This window comes from Ochotona curzoniae, unplaced genomic scaffold (genome assembly GCF_017591425.1).
Source record: "Ochotona curzoniae isolate NIBS_2020 unplaced genomic scaffold, NIBS_Ocur_1.0 contig_3520, whole genome shotgun sequence".
NCBI lineage: Eukaryota > Metazoa > Chordata > Mammalia > Lagomorpha > Ochotonidae > Ochotona > Ochotona curzoniae.
Window position 1 is genome coordinate 13,843,006 of NW_024465894.1, and position 26,631 is coordinate 13,869,636.

The following is a 26,631-nucleotide window of genomic DNA, read 5'->3' on the forward strand; positions in this document are numbered from 1 at the left end:
TAGATAGGCTGGGGCCTCTCAGCAAGAAGCACCCCCACCTTCTCCAACCTGCCTGTGCTGCTGGCCCAGGCTGAGGCGGGCAGAGGAGCCACAGGGCCTGCAGGCTATGAGGGGTTCCTGCGTCCCCATCTCCTCACTGCCCAGGTGCCTGCCCTGAGGAGCCAGTTTGCAGCCACAGGCTGTCTTCCTCTGAAGCAGCGCCTGTGCCTGTTAGGCACATGGTCTCTGGGAGACCCCCAGTGCCTGCCCTTGGGTGAGGGCTCCATGAACCACCCCCTGGGCCTCTCACAGGCCTTGGAGTGGCTTAGGCAGCTGGTGCCCACCCAGGCGCATAACGGGCCTGATCACTTAGAGCAGCCTGGCGTCGAGCACTGGGTCACTGACCGCCTGCAGCTGCAGGGCCAGGTCATTCTTCTCCTGTGTGACGCTGACATGTGTCTCCTCCAGCTCCTGACGCTTGGCCTCAGCTGCTGCCAGTGCCCCCCGCAGCCCCCGCAGCTCAGCCCGCAGCGCCGCCAGCTCCTCCTCGGCCTGGGCTGAGCGCAGCAGCGGCTTCATCTTGAAGAAGAGCTTCATCCATGACCAGTTCTTGACGGCGTTGAAGGCACGGATGTTCCACTGGATGGTGAACAAGGCATCCCTAGGAAGGCACGGCCTGGCTCGTGACGAGCTCTGCGCTGCCCTCCGGGCCGAGTCCCTGCCTCCCACTGCACACCTGGCCCGTGCCATCCCACATGGTCCCCCGAGAGCTCTGGCAGAATCAGTGCTTCTAGAGGCGAGGTCAAGGAAAAGGCCTCCAGGCCTCCAGGGCGGGGGTGCCCAGGCAGGGCCTAGACTCTGAAGGGTAGCCATGTCCCCAGGTTTCAGGGTCAGACTGCCTGGGCACATGACAGCTGTCACAGGGGCCTACTTGGACACCTCTAGTGACCAGAGGCCACCCTGCGCTGGTCATGCCATTGCAACATCTCGCCTGATGCCTCAGCTGGTGCAGCAGCTGCCCTCCTGGCCACCCATGGACTGGCCTGGGCTGGGAAGTACTGTTCTCACCCCCACCTAGGCAGGGAGGAGGCAGAGGCAGGGCACAGCGGGCACCATCTGACCCCATGGCAGGACAGGGCAATTTGAATGTGGCCCCCAGATTTCATGAGTTGGCAACCTGATCCCCAAAGCCACGGAGTAACAATACTGACAGGCCCCTTGACAGGTGACTGCCAGAGCGAGCAGACTCAGCCACATCTGGGCAACGGGCAGGTGGTGAGCAAGGTCACGGCCTCTCCCACCAGCCCGCTGCCAGGCCGACATGGCCTCACAGATGCCTGCACACACCTGGAGGGTCTGTCAGGTCTCTTACAGCAACAGGAAGTGAGTGGGCTGTGACCCAGCCTGGGGTTCTGTGTGCTTGGCCAAGCTGCTCCCCAACCCCGTACACACCTGCCTCCCAAAAGGCGCTGGTACTCTAGGCGCATGAGGCGGCCTCGGCTCCGGGCCTGCAGCAGCGTCAGCACCTTGGCCAGCCGCTGGTCACGGAGCTCCTCCAGGACCCCCAGTAGCCCCGCCTTGAAGAACACCTGGGGACAGAGCCAGGGCAGCTGGGTATGAATCCCAGCCAGGACGGCCCCCCATTGGGAGCCAACCCAGACCCCAGGCCCACTGACCTTGGTGTGGCCAAACTGGTACTGCGTGTGGTCGATGTCCAGCGAGCCCAGTAGCTTTTCAGTGGCCTTCCTGCTGTCCACAAAGGTGTCGTCTGGAATGGCGCTGGGGTTCAGGATGCGGTACCTGAGTGGGCAGGAAGGCCTGGTGAGGGGGTTGCTGGTGGAGTGTCATGAGGCCGGGGATTGAGCATTGCCTGCTTGGCACCCCTGTCGGGTGGATAATTACATTCAGCTCACCTGGAAGAGGCTGTACTTTCTACAAAAGGAAATGTGCTACTTTTGGTTTTTAGACACAAAATAATACAAAGAAGGTGACCTGCTGTCCAGTGCCCCAACTGAAGAGACACTTAAGAGAGTTCCAGACCCAAGGAGCAGGGTTCCCCAATATGCCCCCTCCCACCTTGCAGAATCACCAGGCCTGCCATGATGGATCTCAACTCATTCACCACCCCAACTGCTCCGGCCCTGCACCTGCAAGGCCCTCTGGTTTCTGCTTTCTCATTCTTGACCCAAGACAAAACCAGGCACTGATTGTACCACCAGTTTAACCCCAAACCTTCTCGAGTCCCCTTAGGCCCCATCTCCCATGGGATGATTGCTGGGGCCCTCCCTGTCCTCTGTGCACAGGGCTCCAGCGTGGGTGCTACCAGTCCCCCAGGCTGCAGCCACCACCTACAGCGGGAACAGGAGGCAGTGCCAGTGGCAGCACTGCAGGAGGAGCTGATGCTGGGCAAGGGGCCACCCACCGCTGCCGGAAGTCGGCATAGAGCAGCCTGTTGGGGAATCCTTGGCGGCAGATCCGGATTCCCTCGAGGACCCCATTACAGCGCAGCTGGTGCAGTACCAGGAAGGCATCCATGACACCTGCACAGGGGGGACAGGGGGTAAGGGAAAAGGTTGGAGGTTGAGGCCCTAGCTTCCTGGTCCCAGCACTGCCCCCACTCAGTCAGCACTGCCCCCACTACCTGGAGTCTTGTTCTCATTAGGGACGATGCAACGGACGAAGTGGGGCTGCGTGGCTCTCAGGTTGGTCATGAGCTTGTTGAGGTTCTCCTGGGAGCAGGGAGAGGGGGAGCAGGCAGAGGAGCAGAGAACCGGGATTGGCTGCCGCTGTGGCACAGGAAGGCCACCAGGGCCTGGAGAGGCCTCTGGGAACCTGTGCTCCTGTGCCCCAGGACTCTGTGCTACTCCCATCGATACCACCACCCAGGTCTGCCCCACTAGGTCCCACCCTCTGCCCCAGCGGCATGGGGACGGGAGGCAGCACAGACTTGCTGTGATGTTCACGCGGAGAGGAATTAAACATCACTGCAAGTCTTAACAGCCGCCCGCCCAGGGTGCAGGGGACAGGCCCAGGGAGGGGGGTGGGGAGGCCCAGGCAGGGCCTGCACAGGCCTCACCTTGTGCAGCTGGGACACTGTCTGGAATGAGGCTGCCTTCTTGCGTTTCTCTTTCACCCCAGACTTGGGGGGCTCGGCTGGAGAGACACAGGTCAGTCACTCCCAGGCACACCACCCTGTGAGCCACGTGCCATGGCGCTCCCAATCCGTGTACTTACTGGAGCAGGAGCCTGTGTAGTTCTCGTAGAGGGCAGCCAGGAGCTTGTTCTGGGACTTCTGGAAAATGGGGACCACTGTCTCATTCAAGGGGTCCTTATTCTTCTCCAGCCAACCCACAATGCTGTACGGCACCTGGCGGACAGGGCAGGAGCTCAGCCACCGCCAGCCGGGCAGTCAGGACACACTGGAGGAGGGCACAGACAGGGCTGGCTGGACCATGACCAGCACCTACCACGCCAGCATAGTGGACCACCTCAAAGTGAGCCTGGTACTTGCGCTTCTTGTCAGGCCGAGGCTGCTGGAAATTGGGTGATTTCCCAGCATGGTTGTCGTAAAGCTTGGCCCGGAAGCTTGCGTCGGAGGCCTTGGGGAACATGCACTCCTCCTCCAGGATGGACAGGATGCCCAGTGGCTACAGAAAGGAAAATGAGCTCAGGCCGGCTCACGGGAATCCCGAATCAAAGGGGGGAAGGAATTCTGGGGTTCCAGCTCCTTCTGTTCAACATGCAGCCCCGAGCTATCCCTGCAACTGTGGACTGTGCAACCCAAACTGCCGTCACCAGACCTGCTCTCCCCCCTGAGCCTTTGGTATGTGCTCTCATGAGCGCAGTATGAGATACAAAATGGGCTCTCATTGTGGCTTCCTCACCAAGCCTGTCTCATACTGTTATGATGGGGTGAGCATGCCCAGTGCTGCCATCTTGTTAATAGCAAAGCACTGCACTGCCCACCCACATGCCCAGCAGGACAGAAAGCACCTGCTGCCTATGTCCCCCAGTGGAAAAGTGACCAGGAGATGGAGGCATGGCAATGAACTCCGGGGCCACGGGCTGTGGTAGGATCAGGGAGAGGTTCCTTTCTCTTCCTATGGTTCAGATTTTCTTTCCCCTTTGCACAGTGGGGAGCTACACCAAACTCCCTGCCCCACCCCGCCCACAGGCCAGTGCTGAGGCTCCAGCGTGACAGTGGCTGCAGGTGGCACCACCGCGTGTGCACCGTTCACAGTGTACACACATGCACACCCATGCATGCATGAGCACAGTGGCTCCAGATCACGCTGCAAGATCCTTCCCCTCCTCACGGCCACCCGCCCCCACCCCACCTTCTCAATGAGGTCGATGCAGGGCTGTAGGTCAAGGCCAAAGTCAATGAAGACCCAGTCGATGCCCTCCCGCTTGTACTCCTCCTGCTCCAGCACGAACATGTGCTGGTTGAAGAACTGCTGCAGCTTCTCATTGGTGAAGTTGATGCACAGCTGCTCAAAGCTGTTGAACTGCAAGGGAGGGGAGGAAGGGTGGCCCGCTCAGCAGGTTCCACGCAGGTGAGACCCCAGAGGCCCACAGAGGGAGCAACAAGGGTATGTACAAGTTTGCTCCTCCACCACCCACCAGAGGCCCACACTCACCTCAAATATCTCAAACCCAGCAATGTCCAGGACCCCAATGAAGAACTGCCGGGGCAGCTTTGTGTCCAGCGTCTGATTGATCCGAGACACCAGCCAGCGGAAGAGCCGGTCGTAGGTGGCTTTGGCCAGCGCCCCCACAGCAAACACCACCTGTAGGACCAGGAGGCTGGGCTGCCCTCTGGTCAGACAGGCACCCTGCCCTCACTGTCCCTAGGAGGGTCTCGGCCTGCAGGCCACTCACCTGCTCTACACTTTGGCCCTTGGTCACATACTCATTCCCCACCCGCACTCTTGGGTGCAGCAGGCCTTTGAGCAGATCACCACTGCTCACTCCCATCAGGTACGCAGCCTTGTCAGCACCTGGTGGGACACACGGCCAGGGAGGAGTTGATGAAAGAAGGACAAAGAGGCAGGCACGTGGGTAGGATGGGGGCTCTACTGCCTTAGGAATCAAGTTCAAGACCAGCATGGGCCATGAGGGTGGGAATTGAGGAATCAGAGCAGGCAAGGCTGAGGTCAAACACTGTGGACAAGAGGGAGGGGCTGGCGATCATGAACAAAACCCTGCAAGCAGGCCAGGCCCAGGTCAGTGCCCTCACTCTCTGTGCCGTCAGCCTCGGCTTGTTCTTCCCGCTGCTTCTGCTTGAACTTCATGTTGCCGAAGTGTAGGAGGGCACCCACGATCTTATAGCAGGCGCACTTCTCCTCCACGCTGAAGCCCAGGATGTCCATGGCATGCTATGCGGCAAGGACAGCAGGTTCAGGGAAGTCTGGGGACCCACAGGAGCTGGACAGCAGGATCCCAGCCCAGCCCCCACCCAGCCACACACACATCCGTAGCAATGAGCTCCTCGCCGTCGTCCATGTTGTCCACGGTGGTAACGCCCTGGCTGCAGAAGTGGTAGTCATAGGGATTCATGGAGAGCAGGAGCGTGTCTGTGGGCCCAGAGGCAGGTCAGGCAGAGGCTCCAGCCACTTTTCCTACCTGTCCCACAGTGCTAGGGCACACAGCCAGCCCTCCTGGACCCCTGGAGCTTCTTGTCCCCATCCCCGTGCTCACTGCTTCTCTTGGTGGTATTCCAGGAAACAAGCCCCAGACCCCATGTCCCTGTCATCGCTGGCTTACTCCCCATGGCCACCTTCTGGCCAGCCATCACCCCAGGGAGGGGGAACCAGGCCTCAGTGGGCTCACGGGAAAGGGAACTAGGCCTGGTCAGTGACTGGCCCCCCTGGCGCTCTCAGCACAGGACAGCTGGAGGAGCTGGCAGGGCCATGGTGCCCAGAGGCCTGTCCCTCAGCATGCCAGAGTCCCAGCGACAGGGACAGAATGGGTTCCAAGTTCCCAGAAAGCTGGAACATCTTGGACCCCAGAGCCACTGCCGCCCATCCTGGTCCCAACTTTGACGGCCGGCCCTGGCCCTCACCCTGCAGCTCTGGCTTCTTCCCTGAGAGGATCTGGTAGTAGACATGGTAGCCACGCTCACCAGGCAGCTGGAAGATGACCCGCGACTTCTCCAGGAGATCTGGGGAGGAGAGGTAGCTACAGAGTGCACGCCCTCATGAAGGGTTGGGGCAGGCTCTGCATGTGCGCCCAGGCCAGTGAGGCCACAGCCCGACTCTCCATTAGGGCCCCTGCCACAGACCCAAGATGCACATCCCCTGATGTGCCTGCGTTTGTCTGCAGCACTTGACCCTGAATCCCAAGTGGGGAGCTGTCAGCTGTGCCCTGGGAGGCGACAGCACCTGGAAACTTGCAGTGTGGGGTGACCTCTAGTGTAGACTTGTGGCCAAGGTCAGGGGCTTGGGTCAGGCCTGTCCTGTTCAGGGCTGGAGGACACGCCAGCATGGAGGTGAGGGTGCTTTCCCAACAGCCTGATGGGCCACCAGGACCGAGAGTGGGCTGTGTGCCAGGACAGGACTTAGTTAGAAAACTAGCAGAAAAACTCTTTTGGGCAAAGAGGCTGGTAGGGACATCATGGCAGCCCACTGAGCTGGCCTGAGCTGGGCAGTGGTCAGAGTGCAGAGAAGGGCCCAGAGCAGCCAGGCCCAGGGCTGTCTTCACCCCCCTGCTCCCCTTCCCCCAGACTCACAGCTGTCAATGTCGGCAGAGGCCAGCTTCCCAGAGGGTCCAAAGTGAATGCGGATGAACTTGCCCTACGGGCAGAGGAGCTGCCTCAGCCAGGGACTCGGCCAGCACTGCCCTGGCCGGCAGCTCCTGAGCCCTTGGACCTGAGTCTCAGCTCCCCACCCTCTCCAGGCCACTCACAAAGCGGGAGGAGTTGTCGTTCCTCAGGGTCTTGGCGTTGCCAAAAGCCTCCATGGCTGGGTTGGCCTCAATGATCTGGTCCTCGAGCGTGCCCTGGCCAGGGAAAGGGGCTCATGAACCTGGTGGACAGGGTGGCCCACAGGAAATGGGCACCACAGGCCTCCCACTGTGGGTGCCTGCCCAGCACTCAGGGGCCTCACACTTACCCCCGTCTTGGTTGCCAGAAATTGCTGGGGGCAAGAAGGACAAAGTTAGAGGGTGTGAGGCCTCGCCAGGATGGGGGAGGGAGGATAGGCAGTGGTTAGCAGGGCAGTGGACATTAGTCACCTCAAGTGCACCCCTGCCCTCTTCTCAGCCTGGTCCTCCCAGGGTTGTTCCAGAAAGGGCCAGGTGTCGGAGCAAGCATGTCTGCAGCCAGCATGTGGAGGCAGGCAGCTGTGTCTGGGCTCTTCCACTCATAGCCCCCCCTCCCCAACCCATTCTCAGCCTCTCTGGGGTCTCTTCACTTTTCACTCTCCATGCAGAGGCTCCAAGAACTTCCTAAAATCCACCCCCTTCCAAGCCCTGTCAAAATGCCTGGCATCCTGGCGCCTACAGCTTCCTGGGGCTCACCTGAGGGACAGAGTGATCTTCCCTCCTGTCCCCACCCTGGATGCCAGGGGAGAGAGGAAGAAAGGAGGGATTGGGACCTGCAGACCAGGGACAAGGCTGCCAGGAACCCTGTGGTCATTCCTTCACTCACACCACCAGGGAGCCCAAGACTTAAAACACACCTAGATACTGCTGGGCAGAGAGGAACAGGAGCCCCTGCCCACACATGCCTGGACACCGCCTGAGTACAGACCCCTCTAGCCTAGGTGGCCATATTTGGGGTGCTGGGGGGCCTCGAAATTCCCATAGCCACAGCACCTGTGAGCAGCTTCTCTGCCCCTGCTGTACCCAGGCTCCCCTGGAACCCAGGTCAGGCTCCTCTGGGCCCAGGTGGCCCCTTTCCCTGGCTGTCCCTGCTGTGTCAGCCCTGGCCTCTCCCTGCCACCTTTCTCTGTCACTGGACCAACTCAACTGCCTGCCTGCAGCTTCCCCAGGGACTCTCTGAGGCTCAGGAAAACAGGGCGGGAAAGGGAGAAAGGACAGTCTCAAAAAGTCAACAGACAAAAAAGGACAAAAACAATCACCACGGCAACAAAAAAAACAGTGGGAACAAAGAATCAAAAACTAAGAAAATCAAAGGGTGGACAAAGGAAAAAGCTAAAAGAAAAAACAAAAGTGGAGAAAAAAGAAAAATGCCCCAAATAAAGCAAGGCTCAACTGGACCAGGAACTGGGGCACGGGCTTCTGCCAGGAAGAGGTAACTGGTGTTAGAATGGGTGGGGAGCATTGGGCGTGGCCCTCACTCAGACTGCACTGCACCCCAAAAACAAAAACACCTTGGCCCTTGCCATTCCAAAGTTTCCCAGAACTACACAGAGAGCACGACAGTGCCCCGGCCCCGGCTGCTGGGACCGTGCAAGTCCCGTGGGGCTGGCTACTCCTCGGGGACATGGCTATGCCTGCTGCAGACATTGCCCAGCCATCTCAGTGCACGGGCTGGAAACACAACCACTGTTCAGCAAGAGCCGCTTGTTTGGGAAACTTTGAAAATGGGAAGGTCACCGTGGGAGACAGAGCACACTAGACATTCAGGTGTGGTGGCATGGCAGCGTGGCCCCACCACAGGGCGAAGGATAGGACTGCGGAGCCAGGCCAGGGACATGGGCACAGCTGAACTACAGCCACAGCCTTCCTGGATAAGCCTTGCTCAGGCCAGAGCCTCCCACCAGTGTGGGGGGTTCAGGCAGGGCAGGGGGTGAGGGGAGAGGACCCTGGGAGTCAAACCTCTAAAAAGAAGAAAAAGATAAGGGAGGAAAGAAAAACAGCAAGAAGCAATGGGGAGCGGTGCCCAGGTGGGCGGTCTTACGGCCTTCTTGCCCGGCCCATCTCCCAGGGCAGCGACGATGGCAAAGTACTGAATGACCCGCTTGGTGTTAACCGTCTTACCGGCCCCCGACTCTCCGCTTGGATGACACAAACACCAGTCACTGGGCCTGTCTGGCCTTCCTAATCCCCCCAGCCCTCAAGGACCCCCACCCCAACTCAGGACTCTCAGGGATGGACCAGCCCTTGGAGGAGGTGTTTATAAAACAAGCCAGGCCGCCCACCCAGTGACTTGAGGACATGCCCCTGACGCTGCTGTTTATTGCCATCTACCTGGCGGCATGTGGGGGTCAGGTGGTTCCCCACCCTTCCCACGCTTTGGAAAAACCCATCTCCTGGGTTAAGGTTCCAGGGCTGCCTTTACTGCTATTCAAGCACACAGACCAACCAGAGTCAGGGCTCAGAGGCCCAAGGACACTTAGCAAGAAGCACCAATCAGACAACTCAAACCCTGGCCCATCTTGCTCCTAGGTACCAGGCTGTGTGTGCACACGCACACACACAAACACTCATCCATCCGCCTTGGCTGGACTCGCACTTAGCATCTGAGCATTCTACTGCCTTCCCACCAGGGCAAAGGCCTGGAGTGCATCTGCTATAGGATCAGGGTGGGCAGGGGTTCCCAACTGGCCCAAGCATCCTCTTCCTGGGCAGCAATACTGCATCTGCCCAGAAGGGGGCAGAGCAGATGCTTGACCCAGTGGGCTTCAGAGGGGCAACCGGAGGGTGAAGGCCAGCCCTCAGCACTCTGCCACCCACTCCTGCCCCATGGCCCGCATTTCCCACTGTGTCCCCAGAGCCAACACTCACGTGATCAGCATGGACTGGTTCTCTCGATCTGGAGGAAAGGAGAAGGGAAAAGAATTCAGCCGAGGCTAGAGGCCAGCTGCTCGTGGACACCTGGGGTGTTCAAGGGGCTGAGGCAGATCCCCAAGTCCCAGGCCGGGAGTCGCAACAGCCAGGTGGGAGGGTCCACAATAACTGTGCTCATGGCCAGAGTGGAGGGAAGGGGGTCCTTAACAGCTGCCCCCACAAGCCAGGAAAGGGGTCCAGGTGTAAATGCAGGGCGGCCCTTACTGCGCAGCATGTCATTGTAGGCATTATCCGCCACTGCGTATATGTGGGGTGGGGACTCCGAGCGGCGCCTTCCCTTGTAAGCGGCCACCACAGGGGCTGTGTAGACCGGGAGCCATTTGTAAGGGTTGATGGTGACACAGAAGAGGCCTGAGTAAGTCTGAGGAGAGAGTGGAAAGGTAGGGCTTGTAGGGGGTGAGGGATGGGGTGCTGAGTTACCATTCCCAGGCCTGACAGCAGTTACTGTAATACTCCTCAAGAGACGCCGTGCCTTGCCACTTCCTCTGGGCTGTCCTGGCTTTGGGCTAGCCCCTACTTCAGACCTAGCTCCAGTTCCACAGCTGCACAGCCGGGCAGCTAGTCCGCCCCTGTGGGGACCCCAGGCCTTCCCTCAAGCTCCATGCCACCAGCCTTGGCAGTTCCTCTAGCCCTGCCTCTGTCATTATTTCTGTCACCATGGCCCAGAGGCACCTCCTTCTGGGCCTCCTCTGGCCCCATCCCTGGCTGCAGCTCACATAAATCATCCAGCGAGCGTATCGCTGGCGCAAGTTGTGTAGCACCGCCGCCTCATTGAGGTGGGTCATCATGGCCATGTCCTCGAGCAGGTCAAAGCGGGGTGGGTTCATGGGCTGCAGTTCGCTTTCCCGAACGGTCAACACCTGTCAGGGAGGTCAGGCGTAGCGCAGTCACCTCCCACTCACCCCCTACCCACACACTTAGAACCCCATGCCCTCAAGACAGAGGGGCTAATCTCAGGAAAGGGCAGTGGAACCTTCTGGTCTTTGGTCTCCACGGTGACTTTGCCTCCAGTAGCCTCAGACTTGACCTCGGCCTCCACGTAGGCGTCCTGCTCATCAGGCACCCAGACCCGTTTCTTCCCTGCGTTGAGGAGAGGGGCTCACTTGGACTCTGAGGGCGGCTGCAGTATCTTCAGGGGTCCAATGGGGTTCTCCAGTGAAGAGTGCACCCCTAAACCCAGGCCCCTGAGAGGGCAGAGCTGGAGTGACCCTGGAGAGTCCCTCAGGAAGCTGGTGCTTGGAGGAACAGATGAGGTACACTCTGGAGCTCTGAGCCCTGCTTCGGCCACACTTGCTCTGCCACCCCAGGGAAAGTGCTCCCTCTTTCTGGGCCTGTGTCCTACAGTGCAAAAGTCTCGGGAGTATCTTGAGGTCCCCTAGCGGCCAGCCCTTCACTGTCCAGCACCTAACTTCAGGGAGTCTGTCCTCTATCTCACTGAAGACCCAAACTTGGATCTCCTAGCTCTGCAACGTTTGCTTCTCCCCACACGGCCAGGTGGGAGCCCAGATCTTGTGGTGGCTACAAACACATCCCCAGGCAGAAGTATGGTGTGGTGGCTAAGCGTCTGCTTAAGACAACGGCACCTGTACAGGCATGCCAAGGCTTTTGGCACAGCTCTGCTCTATTCCAGCTGCTTCTGGTGCACTCCCCAGGAGGTAGTGGGTGATGGCACCAGCAGCTGGGCCCCTGCCATCCACGTGGGAGACCTGGATGGAGCTCCTGGCTCCTGGCTTCGACTTTGCCCAGCCCTGGCTGTCACAACAATTTGGAGAGCAAACCAGCAGACGGACAATTCTCTCCCTCTCTCTCTTGTTCCCTCTGTCTCTCTGCCTTTCAACAGATACATTAAAATTAGAAAATAAAACCCAGGGATTCAGGATACAGACCACCAAGGTCTACCCCAGGCCCTGCCATCTGCTAGCCTGGCATGTTGGTCAAACGATTAAATACTTCCAGATGGCAAAAATAAACACGAGAGAAAGCACAAGTGCCCCCCTGAGCCTGGCACCCAACTGCAGTGCTGGTGTGGCGGGAAGCCGGCTCCACCCCCAGCCCTCCAGGTCATTGAGATGATGGATGGAAAGTCACCTGGCCTCAGCCTGGCCCAGAACGGCTAGCAGATACACACTATTGTCATTACTGTCCTATGAGCAAACCAGGTCATAAATAGTAGTCTTTATTCCTGTCCTTAATAAGCAATGGCTCTGGCACTGTGGAGAGCACTAAAAATAACCACGGCACAGGTTCAGTGGACATGCAGGGGCAGCCGGCATGCATGTCAGAGGCCTCAGGCTGCAACTTGAGGTGGTTACTATCACCCCATTTTACAGAGAGACAAACCAAGGCTGCCTTCCCCCCCCCCCCGCCCCCGGCCACACACACACACAGGGCTACATGCACTGTGACTGGGGGGATTTTAGCCCCTAAACCCCTGACACTGAAGGAAATCTCAGGCTAAAGGTGTCCCCAGAGTGCCCCTTCAGCACCTTGTCCCTGCTGCTGGTCTAGGTCTGCAGGGCTTCTCCGGTTGCACCCCCTCATCCCCTGCCTTCACTTACCATCCCACGGGACAGCATGCACCTTCATCACCTCCTGGCGGAGGTAATGGGCAGACTCTCCAAGTTCATTCATGTCCATCATGGCGAGGGCACTGGGAGGCGGAGGGAGACACACCGGAGACCTGGACAGCTGGACGTGCTTCAAAGCTGCGGGCACTGGAAGATGGCAGTGACGAGGGGATGGGGTGACCAGAAGTTCCCAACTGCGGCACAGTCCTCCACCCCACGAGGCCTGACCCTGGGGCTCCCCAACACACATGCACACCCCCAAATACCCAGCATTGTCATCTGTCCAGCATTACCTACCCACCCACCCTTCCACCCTCCTGCCAGCTCCTATGCTGGCCCCAATCACCCACCTCGGCACCACCACGGTGAGGCCAGGGAGCTGTGCAACCCCTTTTATTGCCACTGTCAAGGTCAGCGGGAGGAGAGCTATGTCAGCGATCTCCACGTGTCACAGTACGCCCCCCCCCCCAAGCCCGGCCACAGGACACAAAAGGCAAATTCCCTTTTATCTCCACCAGCTCGGCCCCTGAGCTATTTTTACCTCCCATTGTCAGGGGATCACACAGGCAGAGAGAGACACTCCCGCTAAGAAACTGGGAGGCTGGGATGGGGAGCCAAAGAGGAGACAGGGCCAATAAAAGATGGGAAGGGCTGAGGAGCTCAGAGCTCTGGGCGGCGGGGGGGAGGGTGGCACTCAGAGAAAGGTTCCTACCCCTAGAGCCAGGGGGAGCCACAAAACATCACCTGGAGCAGCCAGCCTAGCCCCTTCCCATACCCAGGAAAACCTGAGGTCCACAGACTGGAGAGCAGGGGGCAAGTCTCACAGAGCAGCAATAGCAGGGACTGGGTCAAGAGCGAGAAGAGGGACAGTGAGACAGCCGGCGGCTGCTGGCTCCTTCCCGGTCCTGTCCCTGCCTCTCATGGGGCATTACACCAGAGGATAACAAAATGCTTGCTCTCAACAGGAAGCAACCAAGGAGACTTGGAGCATTGGGGAACCCCTTCCCACTCAGCACGAGCCAGGGTTCTGGCCCGTGAGGGCACTGCCAGGCTCTCCTGTCCATCACTCTGGGCAGGGCTCATGGAGGCTTCAGAGTCTCACAGGAGCCAAGAACGGCAGACACGAGACCCACAACTACACAATCCCAGAGCCAGGATTCAAGGCAGGCGGCAGACGGAGCTCACAGAAACCCTCTGTAGTGAGGCCATCAATTCCAAACATGCAGAAACCATTCCAGCCATACATGTGGAACCACAGCTCAGAGCAGGCAAACTGGCCTGTAGTGACACCAGAGGAGAGGGGTCCTCTGAGACTGGGTAATGACTGCAGGGGCAGGAGCGGCACCTCCAGCACACAGGGCTGGATTACCTGAGTGTATGCACTTTGTAGAGTGATCCCGGCTGTACACTTCATTGTATGTATGTCACATGAAAACTTTTAAAGAAAGAAATACACGTAGGGCTTGCGCTGTGGGACAACAGGTGAAGTTGTTGCCTACAGTGCCAGCATTCCACACGGGTGCTGGTTCAAGTCCCAGCTGCTCCACTTCAGATCCAGCTCCCTGCTAATGTGCTTGGGAAAGCAGTGGAGGATACTTAGGCCCCCTACACCCACATGGGATACCTGGAGGAAGCTTCTGGCTGTTGTGGTAATTTGGGAGTGATCCAGTAGATAGAAGATCTAGCTCCCTCTCTAGGTAACTCTTTTAAGTAAATAAGTAATCTTTAAAAATAAAAAAAGACACTGCCAAATGTGATGAAATTACACACATATTTTTCTAGGAACTGACCCTATGGGAATTCCCACCCCTACTGTGATATGATGCAGGCCCCCCAGGGGTGCACCTTGATTAGTCCTCATCTTCACCCTGACGGGCAGTATTTCTGAGCATTCTGATGTATTTTTAGGTACTGTGTTCACAAAGCAGAAATGACCAGAAGTTACGAGAAATGAACCTCCTCGGGCTCACGTTCAAACAACCCCCAGCGTAAACAAATCCCAATTTCTGACGTCACAGGTAAGTAGTGCTTTCAAATTGCATCCCTTTCTTCTTTCAGCATTATACTGTCAGAACCTCACTCACTATAATTCTTTTCATGGAGTTTCACACTTGGTCTACATCCCGAGGGCCCTGCCAAGTGCCTGCTGCACCTACTAGTCAGTCTAGTGAATAAGTGAATGACCCTAACTGCATGGATGGATGGAATGGCAAACAACAGGGTTTTCATCTCTGCACAGGCTCAGAAGCTGGCAGCCGGGTTTCAGGCACCAATCTAAAGCCCACAGGACTCCCAGAGACTTGTCACACCACAGGCTTCCTGCCCAGAGACCAGGCCTGGAGGACCAGAGTTGCTGATAAGCCTCGCCTATTCTACACCTAACATGGGTCTGGATTCCAGCATTACTGCACTCAGTATAGAGACCGTGGGCTGAGAACAAACTTTCCCAACATGAGGCTGGACTTGCCCTGTGGGTTCTCTTCCATTACTCCTGTTGAATGACACAGTGCCTGTGAGAACCTCAGGTACTAGCTCTCAGTACCTCCAGTGCTGTCCCGTAGCTAAGGGAGCCGTTACGATCTGCATGGTCCCATGAGTAGACCATTGGGCAGAGACCAGCAAGCAACAGCCTCCAGGCAACACAAAGGTGGGCTTCTCTGAGGCTGGCAGCTGGCAAGGGAAGACATGGGTCTTACAGGGGTGGGAGTGTTAGGCTGACCTCTGAAATGCCAGTCTCTGAATGCAGTTTCAGTTATGATGGACTTCAGAAAGGCTACAGGAAATGGAATCAAAAGATAAGTCTATTTCAAGTGTATTTTTTTTTAAATCTGTGCAGATAAGGGTCTGCACAATAGACAAATACAGGCTGGGTGTTGGCGCAACAGGTGTCATTTGGAGCACACGTATCCTATGTCACAGTGCCTGGGTCAAGTTCCAGCTCTGCTTCTGACTCCAGCTTCCTGCTAGCGTGCACTCTGGGACACTGCAGATGCTCCCTGCCACCTGCAGAGGAGACCTGGCATGAGGTCAGGGCTAGTGGTTTTGGACTAGCCCAGGCTAACCTTTGAAGATATCTGTGGGACTAGATGGAAGATCTCTGTCTTCCTGCCTTTCAAATAAAATGAAAATACATTTCAATATATTATGAAAAACAATATGGAGTCAAAAAATTTTTATAGCAAAATAAACTTATCTTTTATTTCAAATTTTCGTTTTTAAGAAGAAAATAATTTATTTGAAAAGCAAAGAGTGAGAGGGAACATGAATCTTCATCCACTGGGTCACCCCATAAATAGCTGCAAAAGCGAGGGCTGGGTGAGGACAAAGTTAGGAGTCAGGAACTCTCCCCAGGTCTCCTATATGAGTGGTACAAGTCCAAGCACTTGGGCCATCTTCTGCTATTTTCACAGGTGCAGTGGCAGACAGCAAGATGGGAACAGAATAGCAAGGACTCAAACTGGCACCTTATATCGGATGCTTGTACGAGTAGAAGTTTTGTGGGGGGTTTTTTGTTGTTGTTTTGTTTCTCTTAAAAAATATATTTATTTAGGGGCTGGCATAGTGGCATAGCAAGCTAATCCTCTGCCTGTATTCCATATGGGTGCCAGTTCATGTCCCAGTACTCCACTCCCAACCCAGCTCTCTACCTATGGCTTGGGAAAGCAGATAATGACTCAAGTCCTTGGTCCCCTGAACTCACGGGGAGACCTAGAAGTTCCTGGTTTTGGATCAGCTTAGCTCTGAACATTGTAGTCATTTGTGGAGTGAATCAGTGGATGAAAAATCTCACTCTTTGGCCCAGCACGGACGCATAGTGCCTGAAGTCCTTGCCTTGCATGCTCCAGTGTCCCAGCTGCTCCATTGTGTGTGGCCTGGGACAGTAGCAAAGGATGGACGAAAGTCTTAGGACCCTGAATCCATGTGAGAGATCTGGAAGAATCTCCTGGCTCCTGGCTTTGGATCAGCTCAGCTCCGGCTGTTGTGGCCACTTGGGGAGTGAATCAGCAGATGGAGGATCTTTCTCTGTCTTTCCTTCTCTCTGTAAATCTGCCTTTCCAATAAAAATAAATTTTAAAAAAGAAAAGAAAAAAGAAAAAAAAAAGAAAAGTTAGAGAGAGGTAGAGACAGAAAGAGATAGACCTTCCATAGGCTCGTTCACTCTCCAAATGGCCACAACAGCTGAGCTGGGCCAGGCTGAAATAGGAAGGATGGAACTCCACACAGGTCTCCCAAGTGGGGCGAGTGACAGCTCTAACCCACTGTACCACAATTTCCTTTCTAAAAAAATATCTGAGAAGCAGAGAAAGACAGACAGTAAGCTTCCTTCTGTTGGTTTGTTTCCCAAACACCTGTAGCAAGGCCCAGCTGGGGCGAAAGCTGAGGTCTTCCATGTGAACCAATCACCGAAGCCATTGCCACTGCCTCCCAGGGTGTGTGCTAACAGGAGTCTGGAATTTGGAGTGGGGCTTGGACTTAAACCCAGGCTCTGTGACAGGGAACCAGGGCCTCCCAACCAGTACCTTCAGCACTGTGCCCAATGCCCACCTCTAATTCCATTTTCCACAACCTTTTGAAATACCCTCGAATGTCTACCACCAATACACCCCCAGCACCTGGGGTTCTTTATTTGAATCAAAGTCCTTCTTTGGGTAAAGACATAGGAGAACTGTGCAAAGACTACCAAGACAGGTGAAGTCAAGTGCACACGCTTCTGGGTCAACCTTGGATGGCAGCATGAGGGACTCGCTGTTCAGGAAAGGAGAACAGCTCAAGGGAGAAGTTGGCCTGGGGGATGAACACTTGGGTGGCACTGGACTGACAAGGATGAGGGTGTGGCCATTGAACCCCTTCCTTCTCATCACCCACACCCTCCTGGGAGGCAATGAATACACAAGCAAATACATTGCTTCTGAAGAGAGTGTGTGGCAGGTACTGTGAAAGAGGCTGAGTAAAGCACGGGAGGGTCTCTCAGAAGGGGTCCAGGAGGCTAGGGAGCTGCAGGAAGAGGAACAAGGTTGAAAAGAACTGGGGCCTTTTTGGGGCCCTGCAATCCTGATGAGTGGGACAAGAAGTTTTACCAGGTGGTGCTGGACAAGCAAGACCCACCAGAGTGTCGCAGGAGCTGACAGGACCGCTACCCTGGACTGCAGGCACAGTGGGAACCTGGTAGGGCAGGCCAGGCAGTGACCCCATGTTGAATCAGGTCCCTACAGGCTATCATGTAGACAATATATGGGAGGGACTGGAGAGCAAGCTGGGTTCCAGGAGAGACAGAGGCTGCTGTGGATGTCCTGGTGAAAGGATGGGCCAACACATGGAGGTCTTTGGGCAGGAGAACAGGCGGGGGCGGGGGGCACCTGGGGAGAACATGGCCCAGCAGTTCAACATGGAGGGAGAGAAGCTGGCCTGACCAGTCAGCACCCCAGCTGAGTGCTGGGTTGGGGGGCATGGAAGGAGGCCAGCCTGGCCTGCACAGCCGGGAGCAGCTCTGAAGAGCTTCAGATACCAGATTAGGAGTTGAGCGCCACTCTGCAGGAGCTGGGGAGCCATCAAAGGCATTTCTATTTTTTATTTTTTCATCAAAGAGCTCCAAGCAAGGGGATCTGTCAGCGTGGTCAGATTTACGCGCTGCTCAGATCCTGGTGGCAGCTGGCATGGAGGGCGGCTCAAAGGGGCAAGAACCGGTGGCAGGAAGACTTACTCAGGAGGAGGCCGCTTGAACGGCCACGTGTGGGGCGGTGAGCCCCCCCCCCCCATACCTCCACCCCAGGGGTGGCTGGGGCCATGAGTGACCCAGGTTTCTCCTCTCCCACAGCCCTGGGCAGCTGCAGTGCACCCAAGTGGGCCCCAGCAATGAGGCTTCCAGCAGAAAATAGGATGAGGGCATCCAAAAGGCATCGGAGCTGTTTATCCGGAGCACAGACGCCTTCAACTGGAATTTATGGCTGAAAGGTTCCGGGGAGGGCAGGGGAACCAGCTGTCTCCCACCCTCACAAAGGATACACAAAGGAAAGGAGGGCACTGTGGCCTAAGCTACAGCAAGAAGAGCAGCAAGGGCCCTGGAGTGACTGTGCAACCCAGATCTCTCACTGAACGGTTGAAGAAACTGAGGTACAGATGGGAAAGGCAGGTCCTCGGTCGAAGTCACCTCTGCTAGATCCAGTAGCACAGCCTCATGCTTCACCTGAGACTAGCCACAAGGCTCTGGGATGCGGCAGCCCTGAGATACTGCACCCAGGAATCCTAGAGGGCTTTGGCCCTGGACACAGAGGTTTCACACCCTGGCACCTGCTGCACCCCCCAGTTCACACTTTGGTTGGGTCCTTGTGGTCCTGACAGCTCTGTCCCTTCCCTCTCCTGCAACTAGTTTCAGTGTCTCCAACACTTGGTTGGGCCCTCTTCTCTCTCTTAAGGGTCTCGATCTTTTCAGTTGAATTGTCTCTCGGCCACTCACTCTGTTTCTGTCTTAAACCCTCTCTCTCTGGCCTATATCCCACTTCCAGTGGGCCCTTGCCGCTAACACCCCTACGGAGACAATGCTGGGGCCCAGTGCCCAGCCAGGGACAGGTGACAGCAGCTGTGGATCTATCTATAGCTCCCTTGTCCTTCAATTGTTCCCAACTTCAAACAATGCTTGGGCCTGGGATTAGGGATACTCTCCTCCCGCTAACCCTGCTGAAACGGATCCCAGGGGGCGGCAGGGAAGGGAGGGTGCTGGGGGCAGGTGATGAGGCTCATGATGGTCACCCGGTGACCTCTCAGAAGCATCCACCTCCGCCTGGACCCCTCTAAGGGCCTTCAGGCCTCCTGACTAAAGGCCATACATCTGTAGGAGTGGCGGGTCCAAGGACTGTGCCGTACAGTAGCCTTGTGTGAGTTCATATGTGGGCAACACGTGTGGTTCCTCCCCCTCTGCCCTGGCATGGAGAAGTCAGCAACATGAGGGCAGAGCCTGGTACACGCTGAGTGTCCAGTGCACAGTCTGCCCTGGGCCTGGTACACGCTGAGTGTCCAGTGCAGTCTGCCCTGGGCCTGGTACACGCTAAGTGTCCAGTGCACAGTCTGCCCTGGGCCTGGTACATGCTGAGAGTCCAGTGCATAGTCTGCCCTGGGCCTGGTACATACCAACTGCCCAGTGCACAGTTTGCCCTAGTACCCCTGGGGAAAAGTAAGACAGTACATGAGGCAGGAGAGAGTAGGGGTGGCATCTTAGAGCAGACTGCCCCGCTGTGAACCACAGCTCTGCCCATGAACAGCCAGAAACTCTTGTGAAACTACATAGCCCCTTGGCAGTGGAGAGCCATCAGTGGCACCTTCCTCACCAGGCCATGGTGAGTAGTCTGAGTTAGGACATCTGTGGGGAACAGACAGGGCATGGCACTAGAGCAGACTCAGTAAATCACAATCATTTCCAAGAGAGGTGACTAAGTCAAACAAAGAAACAAAGCAAGGAAGACGCACAGGCTACTTCATCACCCGTGAGACTGAAGGAAGTAAGGTCTATTCACAAAATCGTTTGGCTTCGCAGAGACCACGGCCAGAGTCCCAAAGGATCCCCAGCACAGGGATGCAGGATTCTGTCCCCTGTACATGCATTTGTACCTTTTTTGATTCTGGATCACATGTATGTAGAACCTGTTTCTTATGTGCTTGCTAAACACAACCTGTGTAAAAACAGGCACCCACTCTGTGCCAGTGGCCCCTACACGATGGGATCGTTACATTCAGCCCTAAATTGGTCCTGGATCTGGGCCCAGGAACGTACTCTTGCCTCCAGCCCAATGGTGGACAAGATGTGTCCACACAACACTATTCCAGGGCAAGTGACAAATGCAAAGGGAGGCTTTCTAGCTTCCAAGCCCGGTAACAGAACAGGCAGGGACCATGGCCACAGGCTCCACTCCTCTTCTCTGTCCCCCACCTCCAACTCTGCACCCTAAGCTATTATCAGACTAGATAATGACAACAGTTGCTGCCGCTCGTACCAGCTTCCAGAACCACTGTCAAGAGGCCCCCGTACTACTTCCACCCCCAGGTACTGGCCTCCCTCCCAGGTACAACAGTCCTGCTGGCTCTGTCCTGTACACAGCACAGGCTGTGCTCAGCTAGGTTCCCCAGGCAGGTAAGGGACTGGTAATGGGTCCCTCCTATATTGTCCTTGCCAGGCAGCTGGAAGAGGCAGGAAGAGCTGACAGACACCCTAGCATTAGGTGGTGTACCCTTCAAGGTCACTATTCAGAATCTGGCCTAGTGCTAGGGTCCAAAGCATGCTAAGGATATAACGGGTGGAAGAAGCAGGTGTTTAATGTAACTGTTAAGATGCTGCTTCAGATGCTGGCATTCTCTACCAGAGTGCCAGATTCGAGTCCTGGCTCTTTCATTTCTGATCCTGCTTCCTGCTAAAGCACACCGTGGGAGGCAGCAAATCACTGCTCAAGTCCCTGGGTCCCTGCCACCCCCACGGAGGACCATATTCTGGACTCCTGACTTCAGCCTGGCCCAGAGCTGGCTGTTGTATCTGGGGAGTATACCAGTGGGTGGAAGACCTCTCCATATCTGTATGTCATTCAAATAAAATTAAAAAAAAAAAGAAAGAAAGAAAGAAAGAAAGCCTTTGTAAATGGGGATAGAGCTATAGACATGAGTTGGAGGGTAAGACCTGGGCTAAGGTCAGGGCAAGAGGGAGGCAGGAAGCAAACCACAGTTCTTGAGGGAAGATGGAAGTAGAAGGCCAGACTGTTCTACTGCCTGTGTGACCCCGAAAAGCCTTCGCCCACGCCCCACACACACAAGTCCCACTGGATAGTTTCCTATTGCATGGTTTGTGCAGATTCAGTGAAGCAATGCTGGCAAAGAGCACAGCCTGTGCCCGATGAGTGATAAGCCCCTAGTGTAAAGGTGATGGAATCATCATCTCCTGAAGAGCAGGCAGTGTTTATGGCTGTGCGACTGCAGGGACTGGAGACTAGGAGGGGTCTGGCATGGGTGGGAATGGCTTCTCATGTGCCTGCTCTGTCCCAAGCCTTGGGTTTCTCCTCTGTAACATGAACAGCTGGAGAAGTCCTGTTGCGTTGAGAAACAAAGCACAGGAAGTCAGCACAGTGTGAGCATACCAGGCTGGAGCTCTGTGCCTGTGGAGGTGCCACAAGGGTCGGTAGAGTCAAGGTTTGCCTCTCTGTGGACAGAGTTTGAGACAGCGCCCAGGGCAGCCATTGTCCTGGAAGACCTAGCGGGTCCCACATATGGCAGCAAACTGCAGGATCTTGTCCGAGCACAGCCAAAGCCCAGCCCAGGCCTGGGGATCAGGCTGGGCCTGCCCCCTACCCAGGGCAGCCCCTGTTGGGTTCAAGTCAACAACCAGGCTCTGATAGCCCCCAGAATGACACTGCTCCTGGGCCCGCTGCTGGGGTCAGGGGTCTCGGACCGGTGGGGGACAGAGAGGCACAGTTAATAATAGCTAGCTAAAGGAATCCCAAGGTGGTTCCAAGGGAGGGGAACTGCGCCCAGTCTGCTGGGGCAGAAACTGCCGGAAGCACATCCCTTCTCTACAGACCAAGCAGAGTCTGAAGGGGAGGCTGGGGTGGATGTGGACTCTGCCTCTCCCTTCCTCCTTGCAGTCATGGTCAGCCAGCCTGGGGGGAATGGCAGAAAGAGGCCCAGAAGGTTAAGCTGGGGACCAAACCAATGGGTGTGATGATGCCCTAACTCTGTTCTCAGCAGCTGAGGGCTACCACGAGGGTCCCACCTCTCTGGGAAACTGCACTTGGCTGACTCACCGACAAGTAGGCTTGAGGACAGCTGCTAGGGTCTTTTCTAAAATGAGCTGAAAATTTTATTACTACAAATTGCTCTATTCTTCTCGATGCTTTGGCCCTTAAGTTTCTCTTAAGTGATGATTTCTACTGGGATAACTGTATGTTCACAGGCATACAGATGGGGTGAGCGTTGGGCACAGTGGCCCAAGACACAGCTTGAGATACCTGTATCCGATGCCAGAGTGCCAGGGTTTGAGTCCCAGCTCCACTCCCAATTCCAGCTTCCTACTGATGTGCCCCAGGGGAAGTGGGAGGTGATGGCTCAGGTGGTTGAGTCCCTGCCACCCAAATGACAGACCCAGATGAACTCCCAGAACCCAGCCCTGGCTTTGGCTGGGTCCAGCCCCAGCCATCTGGGAATAAACAAACAGGTGAGAGCACTTTCTCTCTCTCTCAAAAAAAAAAAAAAAAAGCTTGAAAACTTAAAAACCAGGAGCCAGTGTGGAGGCATAAAAAACTAATTCTCCACTTGCAGTGCTCCTGTCCCATATGGGCCCTGGTTTATGTCTTGGATGTTCCACTTTCAATCCAGTTTCCTGCTTATGATCTAGGAAAGCAGCTATGGTCCAAGTGTTTGGGACTCTGCACCCACATGCAAAACCTGGAGAAAGCTCCTGGGTTCTGGTTCCTAGCTTTGGATCAACTCAGTTCTACCTATTAAGGCCATTTAGAGAGTGAACCAGCTTACGGAAGGTTAATGGCTTTCCTTTCCTCTATAACTGTGCTTTTCAAATAATGAGAAAATAAATCTTTCAAAAACTTAAAAATTGATGTACAATGTTTAAAAGATTAACTTATGTATTATTTGAAAGCCAGGGTTACAGAGAGAAAAGGAGAAGACAGACACAGATCTTCCATCATTAGGTTCACTCCCCAGATGGTCACAAACCGCTAGGGCAGGGCTGGACTAGGTCAGTCAAGGCCAGGAGCCAAGAGCTTCTTCCAGGTCTCCCCGATAGGTACAGGGGTCCAAGTACTTGGGCCAGCCTCCACTGCTTTCCCAGGCACATTAGCAGGGATCTGATTCACAAGTGGATCAGCCGGGATTTGAACAAGTACCTATAGGGGATTTGGCGTCACAGGCAGCAGCTTCACTCACAACATCACAATGAGAGCTCCAAATTATGGGACCTGGTAATACAAAAAGCACTGGGTATGTGAGCATTATTTTTACCTTATGACCTCCAAAGTTAGTGGGATAAATAAAAACCCACAACACCAATATAGATACCCTGAGAAGGTCCTAGAAAAGGGGGCATTTCCAAGACTGTGGGCCCCATTTTAATCCTGGGCAAGTCTTTTCAGGACTCATCCTCTCTGCAGCCTCCTCTTGCTCCAAGCCCACAGAGGTGGACAGGTAGGAGCCTAGCCTTTCCCCAGCACCCTCAGTCGCACAGACATGGCAGAGATGGTGACCCCTCCGGGAACAGTGTGTGTTCTGTCCCTACACCCTCCCCTGCCCAGTCATGGGAACACACCATGAAAAGGGCAACTGGGAAGCTGCAATAAGGGATCACCTCAGAATCACTGACCGGCAAAAACAAGGGACAGGTCAGAGCCCTGCTGAAGACACAGCAGGGCGGTTCTCAGATGTGTATGGCAAGGGTACAAATCCATAAAAACACAAACTCTGAATTTTCTGGTAAATCTGAATACGTGGATGACCTTCAACACATCCTTGAGAAGGCAGTCCCTAGGCTGCTTATCAACCGTAAGAGCAAAATTTTAGGGATGACCCAGAGGATCACTCACAGAACAAAGAATACGTATCTTTATGCACAGAAACCTACAGCATGGAAGACAGCCTGATAAATGCCAAGTAAGCAAGCTACACAAGAATATGCACAACGTGTTCCCATATACCATGGAAAACAGTGGCATATATCACTATTTAGACAGAAGGACAAAAAAGGCATAGGACCTATCTCACACCACACACAGAAATGTATCCAAAGACTTACACGTAAGAACAAAGTATAAAACTCATGGGGTAAAAATGAGACTCAATCTTGGTGATTCCAGATTAGCCAGTGGTTTCTAAGACATGCTGAGAGTCAAAACACACCAACCAAAGAAAAACAGAGAAACCAAACTTTATCAAAATTTAAAATCTCTATACATTGGAGGACATTTACAAATACATTGAAAAGGAACTCACAGAACTCAAAATAGCTGGAACTGCTATTTGCAAACCCTGTTATTGTTGTAGTACCCAAAATATATAAAGAACACTTGCAACTCACTAATAAAAAGAAAACTTTAAAACAGGCTAAACAGACATTTCCCCAAGGCAGGTACACAAATGACTCACAAAAAAAAACAAAGAAACAAAGAAAGAAACAAAATGACCCACAATCACATGAGAACATCACGTGGGAGATCCAGCTGGGATTCCTGGACTTAGCTTGGCGCTGCTCTGGCCACTGCGGGCACTGGAAGGTCACCCCAGCAGAAAAGCAATCTCTTTCAAATTAATACAAGAAGCAAAAAACAAAACAAAATGCTTACCATCCTTAGCCATATAGAGAATCCAAATGAAAACCACAAGAACACACTGTCTCACACCAGTTTCTAGGGCCACAACCAGACGGAGGAGCACCAGTGAGAACGGGGCTCTTACACGCTACTACCTCAGAAAACACAAGTTTCTTACAAAGTTAAACACATCATTACCGTAGGATCCTAAACTCAAGCCCTAGATATCTTCTCAAGGGAAGTGAAAACACAGACACACGAACCTGTATGTAAGAGCTCACAGCAGCAATATTCAGGATGGCAATACAGTACAAACCACCTAACTGAGGGGTGAAAAAGTAGGACTTCTAAACGGTGGAGAAGGAGCTCAGCCATACAGATGAACGGTGCTGATCCCAGCTGAACAGAATGGAGGGCCTTGCGAACACTGCACCAAGCCACAGAGCCTGTCACCAAGGCCATACAGTGTATGACTGTGTTTACGTGAAATGCCCTCAATAGGCAAACTCAGACAGAAAAGAATGGCTGCCAGGGGCAGGGGAGAGAGCAGAGCGCAGGATGAGCAGTGACTGCTAATGGACATGGGGTTTCTTTCAGAAATGAAGAAAATGTTCTGGAATGAGATTGTGGCAATGACTGCACAATCCTGTGAACTAACTCACTGAACTGTGCATTTTAAGGGCAGCTTGTATGGTATGGGAATTATCTCTCACTAAAAAACTGTACAGGAATAACAAACACTATAGTTAACAGTTTACCCTGGGCAGGACGAGGGTCCAGCTAAGTGGGTGCCCACACAAGGCCCGTTAGCCATCCAGGGGTGGGGAATGCCAGGCCTGTGAGCCTTCCGAGGCCACTGAAATCATCTGGTTAGGCCCTGTCATGCCAGCCACAGATGGGATAGGAAATTCAATTTAAGGCAGGCTAATTTTTAAATTGATAATTCTAATAAATATTTGAGGGGTCAGTGCCATGGTGTAGTAAGTTAAGCCATTGCCTGTGGCATAGGCATTCCATGTGGATGCCAGTTTGAATTTTAATTTCTCCACTCCAATGAAGCACCCTGTGGAAAAGCAGCAGAGGATGGTCCGAGTGGGCCCTGTACCCGCATGGGACACCTAAAAGAAGCTCCTGAGTCTTGGCTTCAAACCTTCTCAGCCCTAGACACTGTGGCTGTTTGGGGAGTAAACTAGTGGATGAAAGATCTCTCCCTTTCTCCAACTCTTGTCTTTCAAATAAAAATAAGGCCCCAGCATGATAGCTCAGTGGATAAATCTCCACCTTGCACTCTACGGCATTCCATATGGACAATGGTTCATGTCCCGGCTGCTCCACTTCCCTTCCAGCTGCCTGCTTATGGCCTAGGAAGCAGTGGAGGATGGCCTAAAGCCTTGGAAACCTGCTCCTGGCTCTTGGCTTCAGATCAGCTCAGCTTCGGCCATTGTTCACTACAGCCCACTTGGGGAGTGAACCAGCAGATGGAAAATCTTTCCATCTCACCTCCTCTCTGTAAAAGGCAAAAGATTTATATGATCTGAAGAGAAACCAGAGTATACTCACCTCCTCTCTGTAAATCTGCCTTTCTAATAAACAAATCTTCAAATAAAAAAAATTTTAAATTAAGATACATATTCACTATTTATTTTTAAACAGACTGTGGGGGAGAGTAAACTTTGCCTTTTTTTTTTTTTTAATTTATTTGTTTTTATTGGAAAGTCAGATAAACAGAGAGGAGGAGATAAAAAGAGGAAGATCTTCTGTCCGATGATTCACTCCCCAACTGGCTGCAATGGCTGGAGCTGAGCCAATCCAAAGCCAGGAGCTAGGAGCCTCTTCCGGGTCTCCTATGCAGGTGCAGGGTCCCAAGGCTTTGGGCCATTCTCTACTCTGCAGGTTTAATCCCCTTTCCTTTAAACTCCCAATTCTCTCCTTTCAAAATAGTCTTTCTGGGCTGGCATTGTCACATATCAGGCTAAGCCTTTTCCTACACAGTCAGCATCCCTCAGATACCTAACTGCTCCACTTCTGAGCTATTTCTCTGC

General features: G+C 54.5%; 1 protein-coding gene across 1 annotated transcript in view; it reads right to left on the reverse strand.

Annotated features, from left to right (window-relative positions):
* The window catches only part of MYH7B (myosin heavy chain 7B), a 37,348-nt gene that overhangs the window by 6,132 nt on the left and 4,585 nt on the right, over positions 1-26,631 (reverse strand). The window contains exons 2-23 of the mRNA XM_040981590.1: positions 12,291-12,446; positions 10,706-10,812; positions 10,449-10,592; positions 9,937-10,093; positions 9,670-9,697; positions 8,810-8,939; positions 6,886-6,978; positions 6,710-6,773; positions 6,044-6,142; positions 5,452-5,555; positions 5,219-5,357; positions 4,861-4,979; positions 4,620-4,769; positions 4,317-4,487; positions 3,447-3,626; positions 3,214-3,346; positions 3,056-3,132; positions 2,621-2,708; positions 2,402-2,519; positions 1,656-1,779; positions 1,432-1,568; positions 385-640 (exon numbers count right to left, since the gene is read on the reverse strand). Coding sequence (XP_040837524.1) covers positions 385-640; positions 1,432-1,568; positions 1,656-1,779; positions 2,402-2,519; positions 2,621-2,708; positions 3,056-3,132; positions 3,214-3,346; positions 3,447-3,626; positions 4,317-4,487; positions 4,620-4,769; positions 4,861-4,979; positions 5,219-5,357; positions 5,452-5,555; positions 6,044-6,142; positions 6,710-6,773; positions 6,886-6,978; positions 8,810-8,939; positions 9,670-9,697; positions 9,937-10,093; positions 10,449-10,592; positions 10,706-10,812; positions 12,291-12,446 — 2,774 coding nt within the window. The remainder of the gene's footprint in view (positions 1-384; positions 641-1,431; positions 1,569-1,655; positions 1,780-2,401; positions 2,520-2,620; positions 2,709-3,055; positions 3,133-3,213; positions 3,347-3,446; positions 3,627-4,316; positions 4,488-4,619; positions 4,770-4,860; positions 4,980-5,218; positions 5,358-5,451; positions 5,556-6,043; positions 6,143-6,709; positions 6,774-6,885; positions 6,979-8,809; positions 8,940-9,669; positions 9,698-9,936; positions 10,094-10,448; positions 10,593-10,705; positions 10,813-12,290; positions 12,447-26,631) is intronic.